This window comes from Lithobates pipiens, unplaced genomic scaffold (genome assembly GCF_037356315.1).
Source record: "Lithobates pipiens isolate NorthernLeopardFrog02 unplaced genomic scaffold, aLitPip1_a1.2 Scaffold_1, whole genome shotgun sequence".
Taxonomy (NCBI): Eukaryota; Metazoa; Chordata; class Amphibia; order Anura; family Ranidae; genus Lithobates; species Lithobates pipiens.
In genome coordinates, this window is record NW_027507685.1 from 52986863 (window position 1) to 53005071 (window position 18209).

The 18209-nt window shown below is 44.9% G+C and overlaps 1 protein-coding gene across 1 annotated transcript in view; it reads right to left on the minus strand.

Moving 5' to 3' along the window:
* Positions 1–18209, minus strand: part of LOC143999605 (interleukin-13 receptor subunit alpha-1-like) — a 174714-nt gene that overhangs the window by 31487 nt on the left and 125018 nt on the right. Inside the window, exon 8 of the mRNA XM_077493984.1 lies at positions 4487–4631. Coding sequence (XP_077350110.1) covers positions 4487–4631 — 145 coding nt within the window. The remainder of the gene's footprint in view (positions 1–4486; positions 4632–18209) is intronic.

Genomic DNA, 18209 nt, shown 5'->3' on the forward strand with positions numbered 1-18209 from the left:
GGGCGGATGAGGGGGGGCAGCTGGGCGGCTCAGCGTTTGAGCAGGGGAGCAGGGAGATTTCATCATCTCTCACTGCCTTGCATCTCTGCAGTTCCGTCCTCACTGTGTGGGAAGCAGTGGGCAGCAGAGAGATTACATTATCTCTCTGCTGCCTAATTTCACTCTGGGAACAATCCGCAATGTGTGGCAGGCAACATGGCAAGTGACAATCCGCAATGTGTGGCAGGCTACGTGGCAAGTGACAATTCGCAACGTGTGCCAGGCTACGCGGCAAGTGATGATATGCAATGTGTGGCAGGCTAGGTGGCAAGTGACACTCTACAACGTGTGGCAGGCTACGTGGCAAGTGACAATCTGCAACGTGTGGCAGGCTACGTGGTAAGTGACAATCCACAACGTGTGGCAGGCTACGTGGCAAGTGACACTCCGCAAAGTGTGGCAGGCTACGTGGCAAGTGACACTCAGCAACGTGTGGCAGGCTACGTGGCAAGTGACAATCCACAATGTGTGGCAGGCTATGTGACAAGTGACAATCTGCAATGTGTGGCAAGTGACAATCTGTAATGTGTGGCAGGTGACGTGGCAAGTGACAATCCGCATTTGGTGACAAGTGACATGGCAAGTGACAATGTGCAGTGTGTGGCAAGTGACGTGGCAAGTGACACACTCAGGGCTCCCACTGATTCTGCATTATGGTGAGTTGAACCATTTACTTTTATATTACAATGTAATAATAGAAATAATGCGCTTCAATCATCCTGACACCATAACAACCATGGTGCCGTGATGATTGAAGATTGAAGTGCCAATACCAGCCATTTCCCTGATAAATTGCCCCCAAAAAAACATTTTCTAGCAGTGCCCCTCCCGAGACTAGACTCTGGATCCGCCCCTGCCCACAACAGTAAAATCAATCTGTATATGCAGTAAAGCAGGCTTGTTATACTCACTGTGGAACCTAAGGCATTAATCCTCTGCTTTGTGTGAAAAGGCTGTTTGATCCTGTCTCCTCTGATCCTCCCCTTCTTCCATTGACCCCAATCCATCTCCTGATAGTACAGAGCCTTGGGGGCACTCTGCACATGCTATGTTTGATGTGTATTACTAGAGATTTTTTTTTTGGGTGGGTGCATGTGATCGCACAGGGCCAATCAGCACTCTCCAGACAGAAAGTCAGGGGTCCTGCAGTTTCATAGGATAGTCGGAGGAGAATTAAAACTCCTCCTACAAGCTTTAACCAGTGCTCAGCCAGACACTGACATAAGTCACAAGACTTCTATATACTGCTCATGAGAAAAGGTGTTTAGGTGACCAGAGATAGTGAATGCAGGGTCCTGGGATTAGTAAAACTTTGAGCCACATTTCTATCCCCACCCGCCAACTCTCTCCTTTAAGCTGCAAGGGCGCGAAAAGGGGTGTACACATGCCACAGACACAATGCTTTGCATCGCGGTGTGGCAAAAATGATCACATTCAACTAAAGGGCTAAACTGCCTTACAACCAGGTGCAATGCATGCCATTGTGGTGCAGGTTTTTAGAGAATAAAAGTTGGTAAGGTGGCAGCATAATGCCTCCTTACCGCCTGTCAAATGCCCACTGAAAAGCGATCAACTGCGATTCACTCACCAGAGGGCCAAGCTCAAGTAATTTAACTCTAGGATACTGGACGGGAAAGGTTAAGACAACTCTCCAGTGGTATAACAGTCCAATCAATGGTTAGGAGCTATGTGGGTGACACAGGTTTAAGAAGAGACCCCGATTTAATCCAGTTATGTGTTAATTAAAATATTTTAATTATTTATATAGTACATTAATCTGTTAATTTCTTTATTTATAGTAGCTTTTTGTAATTCTATGCACATCACTATCAATCTGAAAATTGAGGCAGCATTGTTAGCATTGCATAGTGCTGTGAAACTAACCAATAGAGTTTGTGGATTGGAGGAGGAAGCACAGAGGTGACTTATACCGCGTACACACGATCAAACAAGCGGTTGGAAAAGTCCAGCAAACTCAAGTCCGCCGGACAATCCCCCCGTGTGTAGCCTCCGGCATACTTTTTTGACCCGAAAGTACAGCGGACTTAGAATGCCGTGTTGCACTCCAATCTTCCCGCCGGACTCGTATTTCGGCGGACAATCCGGCCGTGTGTATGCCAGTCCGCCGTACTTTTGAAATGAGCGGACTTTTCCCGCCCGGAGAAAAGTCCGCTCATTTCGAGCGGGTCTCCAGGTAGGCGGGGCCCGCGAAGGAGATGCCGCCGGCCCCGCCGCCTGGTATGGACTTAAAGGGGAACCCCGACGCCGAAAAAAAAGGCGTGGGGGTCCCCCCCCAAGTCCACAACAGACCCTTGTCCGAGCACGCTACCCGGCCGGCCAGGAAAGGGGGGGCGAGCGAGCGCCCCCCCTCCTGAGCCGTACCAGGCCCAAAGCACCTTGTCCCCATGTTGATGAGGACAAGGGCCTCTTCCCGACAACCCTGGCCGTTGGTTGTCGGGGTCTGCGAGCGGGGGGCTTATCGGAATCCGGGAGCCCCCTTTAATAAGGGGGCCCTCGGATATCGGCCCCCCACCCTATGTGAATGAGTATGGGGTACAATGTACCCCTACCCATTCACCTGTAAAATAAAAGTACAAAAAAAACACAACACACAAGATAAAATATTTATTGCACAGCTCCGGGGGTCTTCCGTCTTCGGGGGTCTTCTCGCCGGACTTCGCTATCTTCTTGTAGCTCTTTTGCTAGCGGAGGAGTCCGGCTTTCTTCCTCGCCGCCGGCCTCTTCTTCCGACTTCGGGGGTCTTGTCCCCCTCTTCGGTTCTTCTGCCGGGCCACCGCGCCTTCTTCTAGCTCTTTTACAGGCGGTGGCCCGGTCTTCTGTCGCCGCCGCCGCCGCCTTCCGTTTTTCCGTTCTTCTCTTCTTCTTCTTCTTCTTCTTCAGATGTTGCCTCGCCGAGTCCTCCGCTCACAATGACAGGGAACGGGCACGCGGCGACTTATATAGCGACAAGGGGCGGGGTCTTCGGTGGATGTCACATGGGTTCATGTCACACGGGTTGATGTCACATGGCGACAGTCCCAGCATCCTCCGGGACTGTGACATCGTAAGGGGGCGGGGGTCACCATGTGACATTAACCCATGTGAAGACCCCCGAAGACCCCGCCCCTTGTCGCTATATAAGTCGCCGCGTGCCCGTTCCCTGTCATTGTGAGCGGAGGACTCGGCGAGGCAACATCTGAAGAAGAAGAAGAAGAAGAGAAGAACAGAAGAACGGAAGGCGGCGGCGACAGAAGACCGCGCCTTCTTCTAGCTCTTTTACAGGCAGTGGCCCGGCAGAAGAACCGAAGAGGGGGACAAGACCCCCGAAGTCGGAAGAAGAGGCCGGCGGCGAGGAAGAAAGCCGGACTCCTCCGCTAGCAAAAGAGCTACAAGAAGATAGTGGAGGAGTCCGGCGAGAAGACCCCCGAAGACCGAAGACCCCCGGAGCTGTGTAATAAAGTATTTTATCTCGTGTGTTGTGTTTTTTTTGTACTTTTATTTTACAGGTGAATGGGGAGGGGTACATTGTACCCCATACTCATTCACATAGGGTGGGGGGCCGGTATCCGGGGGCCCCCTTATTAAAGGGGTCTCCCGGATTCCGATAAGCCCCCCGCCCGCAGACCCCCGACAACCAACGGCCAGGGTTGTCGGGAAGAGGCCCTTGTCCTCATCAACATGGGGGCAAGGTGCTTTGGGGTGGGGGGGGCCGCGCGGCCCCCCTTCCCCAAGGCACCCACCATGTTGAGGGCACGCGGCCTGGTACGGCTCAGGAGGGGGGGCGCTCGCTCGCCCCCCCTTTCCTGGCCGGCCGGGTAGCGTGCTCGGACAAGGGTCTGTGGTGGACTTGGGGGGGACCCCCACGCCGATTTTGTTCGGCGTTGGGGTTCCCCTTTAAGTCCATACAAGGTGGCGAGGCCGGCGGCGTCTCCTTCGCGGGCCCCGCCTACCTGGAGACACGCTCGAAATGAGTGGACTTTTCTCCGCGTGTGTGGGCGAGTCCGTTCATTTCAAAAGTAGGGCGGATAGTACGGCGGACTTAGTTACGTCGTATTAGTCCGCTGAAAAAGTGCCGTGTGTGGGCAAGTAGCCCGTTCGGAAAGTCCGGACGGACAGTCTGGCGGGAAGTCCGCCAGACTAAGTACGTCGGACAGACGGCTACGTGTGTACGCGGCTTTAATCAATGCACTGCTGTTCTCTCACGATCCAATCACCACTTTGACAAAATGGTATTGCTTTGACTGCAATGAGATTGAATGGTTAGAACTTTGCAAAATGCCTTGATGCTGCAAAGGTGTCACATTAGAAACTAACTGTTTGGCAGGCAGCACTTTTTATACTTATGCTGTATTCTATGTTAAATTAGATTCATTATAAACTGCCATCAGCCTGCTATTGCAGGTTCTTTTTTTATAAATAACGTCATTGTAATTCATCTCAACTTTACCTTGCAATGTCTGTTCTTCACTCCAATCACTCCAAAGAAAATGGCCATCTGAAATGGATAATTCTGATACCCTCACCCGTACTTTTGCAGTGTATGTGACATCAGAAGCAGCATTGGGAATTTCTTTGCTTAATTCATTAATACCCTTAAAGATAAAAAAGGAGCTGGGATGAGTCATTCATTTCAGTTATTACATACAGTATCTCACAAAAGTGAGAACACCCCTCACATTTTTGTAAATATTTTATTATTATCTTTTCATGTGACAACACTGAAGAAATGACACTTTGATGCAATATAAAATAGTGCGTGTACAGCTTGTATAAAAGAAAAGAAGGAGAGCACACCAACCTAGTGCATTACCACTAGTAAAGCTTTATTCAAATTTAAAACAGCAAGATGTATACTCACAAATGAGTATTGATAATAGGCAAAATCATTAAAGCAAAATCCACTGTTCCGAACATCGGCAAGCCAGGACCTGACGTTGAGTGGATCATATGATATCTCCTAATTTCTGACACGTTTCGGGGAGAACCCCTTTCCTCAGAGCCTAAATGGGCAATGGTTTCTCACTTACGAACTCCTCTATATATGTGTGGTCGTGCAGCTTAGACCCCACCCAACCCACACCCACTCACATTATCTGGGCATAGCCTGAATGATACAACAAGGCAAAAAAAAAAAAAAAGGCACCAACCTCCATAGAACAATGGTGATCGAATACAGTAAGTGTGTGAGCAGCTGCGTTCCACTCGCGACTTCCGACTGCCCGACGTCACTTCCACCTCTGCGCACGCAAGCAATGGAGCAGATACCATCTTTTTGTGTTTTTTGTGTTTGTACAGCTTGTATAACAGTGTCAATTTGCTGGCCCCTCAAAATAACTCACACAGCCATTAATGTCTAAACCACTGCCAACAAAAGTGAGTGCACCCCTATGTGAAAATGTCCAAATTGGGCCCAATTAGCCATTTTCCCTCCCTGGTGTCATGTGACTCGTTAGTGTTAAATTTGGTGTTATAGCTCTCACTCTCTCATACTGGTCACTGGAAGTTCAACATGGCACCTCATGACAAAGAACTCTGAGGATCTGAAAATAAGAATTGTTGCTCTACATAAAGATGATCTAGGCTATAAGAAGATTGCCAAGACCCTGAAACAAAGTTTCAGCAGAGTGTCCAAGACCATACAGCGGTTTAACAGGGCAGGTTCCACTCTGAACAGGCCTCTCCAAAGTCGACCAAATAAGTTGAGTGCACATGCTCAGCGTCATATTCCGAGGTTATCTTTGGGAATTAGATGTATGAGTGCTGCATATGGTCTGAGCATTGCTGAAGAGGCTAATGTCAATGCTCAGACCATACGCCGCACACTGCATCAAATTGGTCTGCATGGCTGTCGACCCAGAAGGAAGCCTCTTCTAAAGATGATGCACAAGAAAGCCCACAAACAGTTTGCTGAAGATAAGCAGACTAAGGACATGGATTACTGGAACCTTGTCCTGTGGTTTGATGAGACCAAGATAAACTTTGGTTCAGATGGTGTCAAGTGAGTGTGGTGGCAACCAGCTGAGGAGTACAAAGACAAGTGTGTCTTGCCTACAGTCAAGCATGGTGGTGGGAGTGTCACAGTCTGGAGCTGCATGAGTGCTTCTGGCACTGGAGAGCTACAGTTCATTAAGGGAACCATTAATGCCAACATGTACTGTGACATACTGAAGCAGAGCATGATCCCCCTCCTTTCGGAGACTGGGCTGCAGGGGAGTATTCCAACATCATAATGACCCCAAAACACACCTCCAAGACAACCACTGCCTTGCTAAAGAAGCTGAGGGTAAATGTTATGGACTGGCTAAGCATGTCTCCAGATCGAAACCCTCGAGCATCTGTGGGGCATCCTCAAACGGAAGGTGGAGAAGCGCAAAGTCTCTAACATCCACCAGCACCCTAATGTCGTCATGGAGGAGTGGAAGAGGACCCCAGTGGCAATCTGTGAAGCTCTGGTGAACTTCATGCCCAAGAGGGTTAAGGCAGTGCTGAAAAATCATGGTGGCCATGAAAAATATTGACACTTTTGGCCCAATTTTGACATTTTCACTTAGGGGTGAACTCACTTTTGTTGCCAGCGGTTTAGATATTAATGGCTGTGTGTTTAGTTATTTTGAGGGGACAGCAAGGTCCTGGATGGCTTAACTCCAATTTAAAATGCTCATAAAAGCAAACGAGAAGGCATTCAAAAAATACAAGATTGAGAGATCATCATCAGCATTCAGACTTTATAAAGAATGCAACAAGAAATTTAAGGGTGCAATTAGGGAGGCTAAGAAAGTACACGAAAGCACATAGCGGTGGAGAGCAAAAAAAAATCCCAAGAAATGATTTAAGTATATAAACAGTAAAAAGGGGAGGACAGACCATATTGGCCCCATAAAGAATGAGGAAGGAAATCTCGTTACAAAGGATGGGGAGATGGTGAAGGTACTGAATTTATTCTTCTCCTCAGTTTCCATGAGGGAATTGTGGACTTCAGTAACCAAAACTGCAGTGTTTATCCATCATGACGCATCACAGGAAGTCCTAACAGAGGACAGAATTAGAAACTTGGAAAATTAAACTTTAATAAGTCACCGGACCAGATGGCTTGCACCCGAGGGTACTTAGGGAACTCAGTCAAGTAATTGCAGACCGTTGTTCCTAATTTTTATTGACAGTCTACTGACTGGAATGGTACCAGCTGATTGGAGAAGAGCCAATGTAGCACCAATATTTAAAAAAGGGCCAAAATACATCCCTGGGAATTACAGTCCATTTAGCCTAACATCAATAGTATGTAAGCTCTTGGAGGGCATGATAAGGGACTATATACAAGATTTTAGTAATGAAAACGGTAGCATTAGCAGTAATCAGCATGGATTCATGAAGAATCGTTCTTGCCAAACCAAATCAATCTATTAACCTTCTATGAGGAGGTGATCTGCCATCTAGATAAAGGAAGGCTCATAGATGTGATGTATCTGGATTTTGCAAAAGCATTTGACACAGTTCCCCATAAACGTTTACTGTACAAAGTAAGATCCGTTGGCATGGACTATAGAGGGTAGTGAAAAATGGGGAGTACTCGGAATGGTCAGGGGTGTAAAGTGGATTCCCCCAGGATTCCTCTGCTGGGACCAATCCTATTTAATCTGTTCATAAATGACCTGGAGGATGAGGTAAACAGTTCAATCTCTTTATTTGCGGATGATACTAAGCTAAGCAGGGCAATAACTTATCCGCAGGATGTGGAAAGCTTGAACGTACATGATAGGCTCAGTAATGGCTTGCAATGCCAAGCTGCTGCTAACAAAGCAAACATAATATTGGCATGCATTAAAAAGGGGATCAACTCCAGAGATAAATCGCTAATTCTCCCACTCTACAAGACTTTGGTCTGGCCTCACCTGGAGTATGCTGTCACGTTCTGGGCACCAGTCCTCAGGAAGGATGTACTGGAAATGAAGCGAGTACATAGAAGAGCAACAAAGCTAATAAGGGACTGGAGGATATCAGTTATGAAGAAAGGTTGCAAGCACTGAACTTATTCTCTCTGGAGAAGAAACACTTGAGAGGGGATAGGATTTCAGTTTACAAATACAATACAGGTGACTCCACAATAGGGATAAAACTTTTCTGTGGAAGGGAGTTTAACAAGACACGTGGCCAATTTGAAGAAAAGAGGTTTAACCCTAAACTGCATGTAGGATTCTTTACGGCTCTTTAATGTAAGAGCAGCAAGGATGTGGAATTCCCTTCCACAGTCAGTGGTTTCAGCGGGGAGCATCAATAGTTTCAAAAAAACTATTAGATAAGCACCTGAACAACCACAACATACAGGGATATACAATGTAATACTGACATAAAATCAGACACATAAGTTGGACTTGTGTCTTTTTTCAACATCACCTACTATGTAACATCAATAGACAGACAGTATGGAATCATGTTGAAAGAAAAATCTAAGGAAGCCACATTGTGTAAAACCCCTTTTTAAAGAATTAAATTTATTATAAAAAGCCTCTAATTACATATAGGATAAAAGAATAAAGCACTCATCTATAAAAAGCCAATTCCGGGAATCAAACAAATAACTTCTTGATTGTAGAGTGTGTGATGACCTCACAATGGATAGCTCCGTCCTACACGTTTCATCGCATCTGATATCATTGGGGAGTGGGTAGGTTTATGATTCGACTTTTGACTCTTTATTTTAACCACTTCCCGACCAGCCGCCATAGTTATAGTGCAGCAGATTGGCTCCCCTGGGCGAGCCATCGTAGCAATACGTCGGCTCGCTTTCAGACTACTACTAGAAGTAATGGTAGCGATATGCAATTTTTATTGAGACTGCGACATTATGGCGGACACATCGGACACCTTTGACACATTTTTGGAATGATTGACAATTATACAGTGATTAGTGCTATAAAAATGCACTGCTTACTGTATAAATGCCACTGGCCGAGAAGGGGTTAACACTAGGGGGCGATCAAGGGGTTAATTGTGTTCCCTGTGTGCGTTCTAAATGTAGGAGAAGGGACTGACTATAGGAGATGACAGATTGTGGTTCCTAGCTATTAGGAACTCACAATCTGCATCTCCTCTCCTCACAGAACAGTGATTTGTGTGTTTACACACACATCCCTGTTCTGCCTCTCGTGCCCGTAATTGCGCGTGGCCAACAACCATCGCAGCTTCCGGTCATGAGCATCGGCACCCCCGCAGCGCAGCTGATATTGCTATTTTACAGAAGGGGGAGAGACACAGGAAGTGCCAACCTGAGTGTAGTATATTAAATGCGATTTATTAGAAAAGTAATTAATGCACTTACAATAAATAACATAAAAACAGGCTCATCTGTAAATAGTGGTGTCTGCAGGTGTAGATCGGGATCCAAAACGAGCGTCCATGGATCTGGCAGATGACTGGGGGAGCCTCAATCAGTCCTGTGGCCACCAGGAAGTCGGTCTGGGCCCCCGTGGAGTGCAGGGAGATAATGTCACCAGGAAGCAGAGACACACCAGGAGAGGGAAAAAAGGATAAAAGAGGCTACCCCTTTGGAGCATCAGCTCCTTCTACAGGCCTTGGGGGGGAAGCACTAGAATGGTGGTATTTATCTGTCTGGGCTGGTTGTTGGACAACAGGCTCCAGCACATCTGATGGTCATGTGATCACTAATCACAAAATGGCCAGACACTGAATATTAAAACTATCCAGGGATGTTTACGTGCACAGCAATAAATAAATGTGAGTTTAGATGGAAACTAAGTATCCATATAAATATCTATAAATAAAAAGAAGGGGGATGGAACCCTCAAAATTCATAAAGACATATTTGTATAAATATATATATATATATATATATATATATATATATATATATATATATCATAGTCAAAACATCTATAAATAGCATATATATGCTTGTGTATTAAATTACAAAAAATTATAAAATAATAATAATAAAAATTAATAAAACCTTTCACAAGATCATTAAAAGGCATAATTAAACAAATGACAATTATATTGGCCATATGTGCGTATACATTGGGATAAGTACCAATAGTTGGCATGCATCAGTGCAAAAAAACACTTTGCCTGACCTGCTAATTCGCCCAACATGGGCAAAAAACATTTACAGATAAAGGAAAAACATATTCGTTCAATAAGTTTTATAATTGTTCCACTGATTATGTTATATACTGTCTTGCATGTCCCTGTGGGCTCCTTTATGAAGGACCATTAGAGCACTAAGGGCACACTTTGGTGAGCACAGATGATTTATTGAAAAGGGCCGTCACCACCATAGTGTTCCCAAATACTTCCTATGTCAACACAAAAAAACCACCCTGGGCCTGAAGGTTTGGGTCTTAAGCCCCATACACACTATCAGATCTTCTGATGATTTTTGTCATCATTTGACCTCATATTATATGGTTTTGGTAAATCTGAAGGAAAAAAAATCTGCAGAAAATATGATAGTGTGTATGGGGCTTAAAATCCATTCCTGGGACATTTCCTGCAGCTGAACGATTCAAGCGTCTATGCCAGCAGGAATCCGTCTGGATCTACACTTTAGGGAATTTGGCACCTGCAGGGTTAAACGAAGAAATAGAAGTTCATACCCTCCTATAATAACCTATTATCTTTTTTCTCAGTTTATGTCATCAGTTTGTTTATAACCATTTTTCAATTATTTTTTTTTCCGTCCTTTGCAGTGGACCCTTATGGTCCTGTCCCACTATCCGTTATCCCACTGTCCATAGGACAACAATCAGTCGTACACTGCACAAATCTGGCCTTTATGGAAGAGTGGCAAGAAGAAAGCCATTTCTCAAAGATATCCATAAAAAGTCTCCTCTAAAGTTTGCCACAAGCCACCTGGGAGACACACCAAACATGTGGAAGAAGGCGCTCTGGTCAGATGAAACCAAAATCGAACTTTTTGCCCACAATGCAAAACGATATGTTTGGCGTAAAAGCAACACAGCTCATCACCCTCAACACACCATCCCCACTGTCAAACATGGTGGTGGCAGCATCATGGTTTGGGCCTGCTTTTCTTCAGCAGGGACAGGGAAGATGGTTAAAATTGAGGGGAAGATGGATGCAGCCAAATACAGGAGCATTCTGGATGAAAACCTGTTGGAGTCTGCAAAAGACCTGAAACTGGGACGGAGATTTATCTTCCAACAAGACAACAAGACAATGATCCCAAACATACAGCAAAATCTACAAAGGAATGGTTCACAAATAAACGTATCCAGGTGTTAGAATGGCCAAGTCAAAGTCCAGACCTGAATCCAATCGAGAATCTGTGGAAAGAGCTGAAAACTGCTGTTCATAAACACTCTCCATCCAACCTCACTGAGCTCGAGCTGTTTTGCAAGGAAGAATGGGCAAGAATTTCAGTCTCTCGATGTGCAAAACTGATAGAGACATACCCCAAGCGACTTGCAGCTGTAATCGCAGCAAAAGGTGGCTCTACAAAGTATTAACGCAAGGGGGCCGAATAATTTTGCACGCCCCACTTTTAATTTTTTTATTAGTTAAAAAGGTTTCAAAAATCCAATAGATTTCGTTCCACTTCACAATTGTGTCCCACTTGTTGGTGATTCTTCACAAAAAATATAAATTTTATATCTTTATGTTTGAAGCCTGAAATGTGGCAAAAGTTTAAAAAGTTCAAGGGGGCCGAATACTTTCGCAAGGCACTGTACATCCCTTCAGTGAGATACACACACGTTGTATTCCTAAGGTAAATCAATACACACACCTCTTATTGACTCCATGCAATGAGATCCATCCATTTATCTATTGATTTATCCCTTCATTGAGAAGTGTGGAATCATTCTTGTGTATGTGCACATTGTTGTGATGTGTATATGGATTTCTCCATCTGCACACCTCAATGCTCTATCAGACCTATGGCTAGCTATATACAGTGGTGTGAAAAAGTGTTTGCCCCCTTCCTCATTTCCTGTTCCTTTGCATGTTTGTCACACTTAAGTGTTTCGGAACATCAAACCAATTTAAACAACAGTCAAGGACAACACCAGTAAACACAAAATGCAATTTGTAAATGAAGGTGTTTATTATTAAAAGTGATTGCCCCCTAAACCTAATAACTGGTTGGGCCACCCTTAGCAGCAACAACTTCAACCAAGCGTTTGCGATAACGTGCAATGAGGCTTTTACAGCGTCCTGGAGGAATTTTGGCCCACTCATCTTTGCAGAATTGTCCTAATTAGAGGGTTTTCGAGCATGAACGGCCTTTTTAAGGTCATACCACAACATCTCAATAGGATTCAGGTCAGGACTTTGGCTAGGCCACTCCAAAGTCTTCATTTTGTTTTTCTTCAGCCATTCGGTGGTGGACTTGCTGGTGTGTTTAGGATCATTGTCCTGCTGCAGAACCCAAGTTCGTTTCAGCTTGAGTACACGAACAGATGGTCGGACATTCTCCTTCAGGATCTCTTGGTAGACAGCAGAATTCATAGTTCCTTTTATCACGGCAAGTCTTCCAGGTCCTGAAGCAGCAAAACAGCCCCAGACCATCACACTACCACCACCATATTTTACTGTTGGCATAATGTTCTTTTTATGAAATGCAGTGTTCCTTCTACGCCAGATATACTTGGACACACACCTTCCAAAGAGTTCCACTTTTGTCTCATCGGTCCACAGAATGTTGTCCCAAAAGTCTTGGGGATCATCAAGATGTGTTGTGGAGAAATTGAGACGAGCTTTGATGTTCTTTTTGCTCAGCAGTGGTTTTCTCCTTGGAACTCTGCCATGCAGGCCATTTTTGCCCAGTCTTTTCCTGATGGTGGAGGCATGAACGCTGACCTTAACTGAGGCAAGTGAGGCCTGCAGTTCCTTGGACGTTGTTGTGGGGTCTTTTGTGACCTCTTGGATGAGTCGTCGCTGCGCTCTTGGGGTAATTTTGGGCGGCCGGCCACTCCTGGGAAGGTTCACCACTGTTCCATGTCTTCGCCATTTGTGGATAATGGCTCTCACTGTGGTTCGCTGGATTCCCAAAGCTTTGGAAATGGCTTTATAACCCTTTCCAGACTGATAGATCTCAATTACTTTCTTTCTCAATTGTTCCTGAATTTCTTTGGGTCTCGGCATGATGTGTAGCTTTTAAGGATCTTCTGGTGGACCTTACTGTGTCAAGCAGCTCCTATTTAAGTGATGCCTTGATTGTGAACAGGTGTGGCAATAATCAGGCCTGGGTGTGACTAGAGAAATTGAACTCAGGGGTGGACAACCACAGTTATAGTATGTTTTAACAAGGGGGGCAATCACTTTTTCACACAGGGCCATGATGGTTTGGATTTTTTTTCACCTTTAATAATAAACACCTTCATTTACAAATTGCATTTTGTGTTTACTTGTGTTGTCCTTGACTATTGTTTAAATTGGTTTGATGTTCCGAAACACTTAAGTGTGACAAACATGCAAAGGAACAGGAAATGAGGAAGGGGGCAAACACTTTTTCACACCACTGTACGTGTGTAGCATGTGGGTATTATAATTTACATTTTCTTATTATTTTTTTCTATATATACACTATATCCCAAAAATACAATTTCTCTATACATATTTTATTGTAGCTATGACGGTCATTATTATTGTTTTGTGCACATGCTTATATATATATATATATATATATATATATATATGTGAATATATGTGCGTGTGCATGTATGTATATGCACATATGGGCAATCTAATTGTCATTTGTTTAACCACTTCAGCCTTGGAAGGATTTACCCTCTTCCTGACCAGAGCACTTTTTGCTATTCGGCACTGCGTCGCTTTAACTGACAATTGCGCGCTCGTGCAATGAGGCTCCCAAACAAAATTGGCGTCCTTTTTTCCCTACAAATAGAGCTTTCTTTTGGTGGTATTTGATCACCCCTGCGGTTTTTATTTTTTGCGCTATAAACAAAAAAATACCGACAATTTTGAAAAAAAAAAACACATTATTTTTTACTTTCTGCTATAATAAATATCCCTCCATATATTTAAAAAAAAACAAAACATTTTTCCTCAGTTTAGGCTGATACATATTCTTTTACATATTTTTGGTAAAAAAAAAATTGCAATAAGCGTTTATTGATTGGTTTGCGCAAAAGTTATAGCGTTTACAAATAGGGGATAGTTTTATGGCATTTTTATTAATAATTTTTTTTTTTCTAGTAATGGCGGCGATCAGAGATTTTTATCATGACTGCAACATTATGGCGGACAGATCAGACAATTTTGACACATTTTTGGGACCATTGGCATTAATACAGCGATCAATGCTATAAAATTGCATTGATTACTGTAAAAATGTCACTGGCAGTGAAGGGGTTAACCACTAGGGAGCGGGGAGGGGTTAAGTGTGTCCTAGGGGAGTGTTTTTAACTGACTGGGGGATGGGCTTGTATGAAGTGGATACTGATCGCTGCTCCCAATGACAGGGAGCAGGCGATCAGTATCCTGTTATTAGGCAGAACGGGGAGATTCTGATTACATCGGCATCTCCCCGTTCTCGAGCTCCGTGATACGATCGAGGGTATCCCCGCGGCGATCAAGTCCGGAGCTCGCGGCAGGCGCGCGCACGGCAGGAATTTCAAAGTAACTTTGCCCAGCCGTGCCCTTCTGCCGACGTATATATGCCGACAGTGGTCGGCAAGTGGTTAACAATGCGTTTTAACGATTCTTTAACCACTTTCAGACCGGACCATTTTGCTGGTAAATGACCAGAGGTCTTTTTACAATTTGGCACTGCGCTGCTTTAACTGGTAATTGCGCGGTCATGCAATGTTGTACCCAAACAAAATTTGCGTCCTTTTCTTCCCACAAATAGAGCTTTCTTTTGATGGTATTTGATTGCCTCTGCGATTTTTATTTTTTGCGATATAAATGGAAAAAGACCGCAAATTTTGAAAAAAAATGATATTTTCTACTTTTTGTTATTAGAAAAATCCAATAAACTCAATTTTAGTCATACATTTAGGCCAAAATGTATTCAGCCACATGTCTTTGGTAAAAAAAAAGTCAATAACTGTATATTTATTGGTTTGCGCAAAAGTTGTCACATCTACAAACTAAGGTACGTTTTCTGGAATTTACGCAGCTTTTAGTTTACGACTGCCTATCTCATTTCTTGAGGTGCTAAAATGGCAGGGCAGTAAAAAACCCCCCCAAATGACCCCATTTTGGAAAGTAGACCCCCCTAAGAAAATTGATAAGTGCCATGTTGAGCCCATTGAATATTTTATTTTTTTGCCTCAAGTGATTGAATAATGACAAAAAAATAATTTTTTTTTTTTTTTTTTTTACACAAAGTTGTCACTAAATGATATATTGCTCACACATGCTATGGGCATATGTGAAATGACACCCCAAAATAAATTCTGCTGCTTCTCCTGAGTACGGGGATACCACATGTGTGGGATTTTTTGAGAGCCTAGCCGCGTACGGGGCCCCGAAAGCCAAGAACCGCCTTCAGGTTTTCTAAGGGCGTAAATATTTGACTTCACTCCTCACTACCTATTACAGTTTTGAAGGCCATAAAATGCCAAGATGGCACAAAACCCCCACAAATGACCCCATTTTAGAAAGTAGACACCCCAAGCTATTTGCTGAGAGGCATGTTGAGTCCATGGAATATTTTATATTTTGCCACAAGTTGCGGGAAAATTACAAACTTTAATTTTGTTTTATTTTTTTTTCACAAAGTTGTCACTAAATGATATATTGCTCACACATGCCATGGGCATATGTGAAATGACACCCCAAAATAAATTCTGCTGCTTCTCCTGAGTACGGGGATACCACATGTGTGGGATTTTTTGGGAGCCTAGCCGCGTACGGGGCCCCGAAAGCCAAGAACCGCCTTCAGGTTTTCTAAGGGGGTTACAGTTTTGAAGGCCATAAAATGCCAAGATGGCACAAACCCCCCCCAAATGACCCCATTTTGGAAAGTAGACACCCCTAAATTTAGGGGTACACTAGTGAGACTAGGTAATAAATGGCGGGTGCCCTGAAACTATAAAAAAATAACTAACCAACCAGCGTCACCTGTAACCGTTATATGGTGATCACTGGTGAAAGGGTTAACTAGGGGGCAATCAGGGGGCTTTATGCGGTAGTATATGGGGGTCCCTGGCGCTATAAAAAGCTGCGGCGAACCTAAATACCTACCTGCCTAACTAGCGTCACCTGTGACACTAATACAGCGATCAGAAAAATGATCGCTTATTAGGCTGGGTTCACACTGGAGCGATGCAGGAACGCCACAAATCCGCGGCGGGTTCCCGCATCGCATGCCTCCCGGCGGCAGTTCACACTGCCCTATGCGAACTGCTGGGAGTGTCAGTGAAATGTTAATGACACCCCCAGATCAGTTCGCATATCGCAGTGCGATCTGCAAACTCGGATCGCATAGTGTGAACACCCATGCGATCCGATTCTGCTGCGGACCAAAAAAAGGGTCCCGTGCGAGTTTGCGGCGGGTGCGACACAAATTCAGCCATACTATCTGTATGGCTGAACTCGAATCGCACAGAGATTGGATGTGATTTGCACTGCAGTGCGGTGCGAATCACATCCGTTCTCAAACCGCTGCAATGTGAAACCAGCCTTAGTGACACTGGCGACGGGGGGTGATCACGGGGTTAAACCTTTATTGGGGGGGTTAGGGGGGTACCTTAGAACTAAAGGGGGCTAACCCTAACTGCCCTAACAGTTATTACAGTCACAAATGACACCCGCCGGGTGATCAGGGGGTTAAACCATTATTAGGTAATAAATAGCGGGTGCCCTGAAACTATAAAAAAATAACTAACCAACCAGCGTCACCTGTAACAGTTATATGGTGATCACTGGTAAAAGGGTTAACTAGGGGGCAATCAGGGGGCTTTATGCGATAGTATATGGGGGTCCCTGGCGCTATAAAAAGTTGCGGCGAACCTAAATACCTACCTGCCTAACTAGCGTCACCTGTGACACTAATACAGCGATCAGAAAAATGATCGCTTATTAGGCTGGGTTCACACTGGAGCGATGCGGGAACGCCACGAATCCGCGGCGGGTTCCCGCATCGCATGCCTCCCGGCGGCAGTTCACACTGCCCTATGCGAACTGCTGGGAGTGTCAGTGAAATGTTAATGACACCCCCAGATCAGTTCGCATATCGTAGTGCGATCTGCAAACTCGGATCGCATGGTGTGAACACCCATGCGATCCGATTCTGCTGCGGACCAAAAAAAGGGTCCCGTGCGAATTTGCGGCGGGTGCGGCGGGTGCGGCGCGAATTCAGCCATACTATCTGTATGGCTGAACTCAAATCGCACAGAGATCGGATGTGATTTGCACTGCAGTGCGGTGCGAATCACATCCGTTCTCATAAACCGCTGCAATGTGAACCCAGCCTTAGTGACACTGGCGACGGGGGGTGATCACGGGGTTAAACCTTTATTGGGGGGGTTAGGGGGGCACATTAGAACTAAAGGGGGCTAACCCTAACTGCTCTAACAGTTATTACAGTCACAAATGACACCAATGCAAAAAAAAAAAAAAATGCAATTGGTGTCACTGTGACTGGGGGGGGGGGGCAGGGGTAATTGGGGGGGTGATCGGGGGGTAAAGGGGGGGGTGTGAGTGTGCCTGGCATGTTCTACTGTACGTGTGGTGTGTTGGTGCAACTCACCGATCCTCTCTCCTTGGTGCCGGAACGAAAAATACCGACACGGAGGAGAGATTACATCACTTCCTCTCCTGTGCGGAGAGGAAGTGATGTCAGGGAGCATTTCTATTCGTCGGGAGCGATCGCGAGGGGGTGGCCATGAATGAATGGCTGCCCCCTCATCCCGGATCGCTCCCGAACGAATGCCGACCGCCGCGGGAAGGCAGGGACTTATATATACGCCCATATGCCTGCCCGTGCCATTCTGCCGACGTATATCGTCTTATTTTCGGGGAAACAGGGTATATCTATATATCTATCCATCTATATATATATATATATATATATATATATATATATATATATATATATATATATAAATGAATTTTTCAGGCTACACCCCCCTTATCCTTTTTATTGCTGTGCTCTTAAACATCCCTGGGTAGGTTTAATATTCAGTGTCTGGCCTACCCATCTTGTGATTAGTGATCACATGACC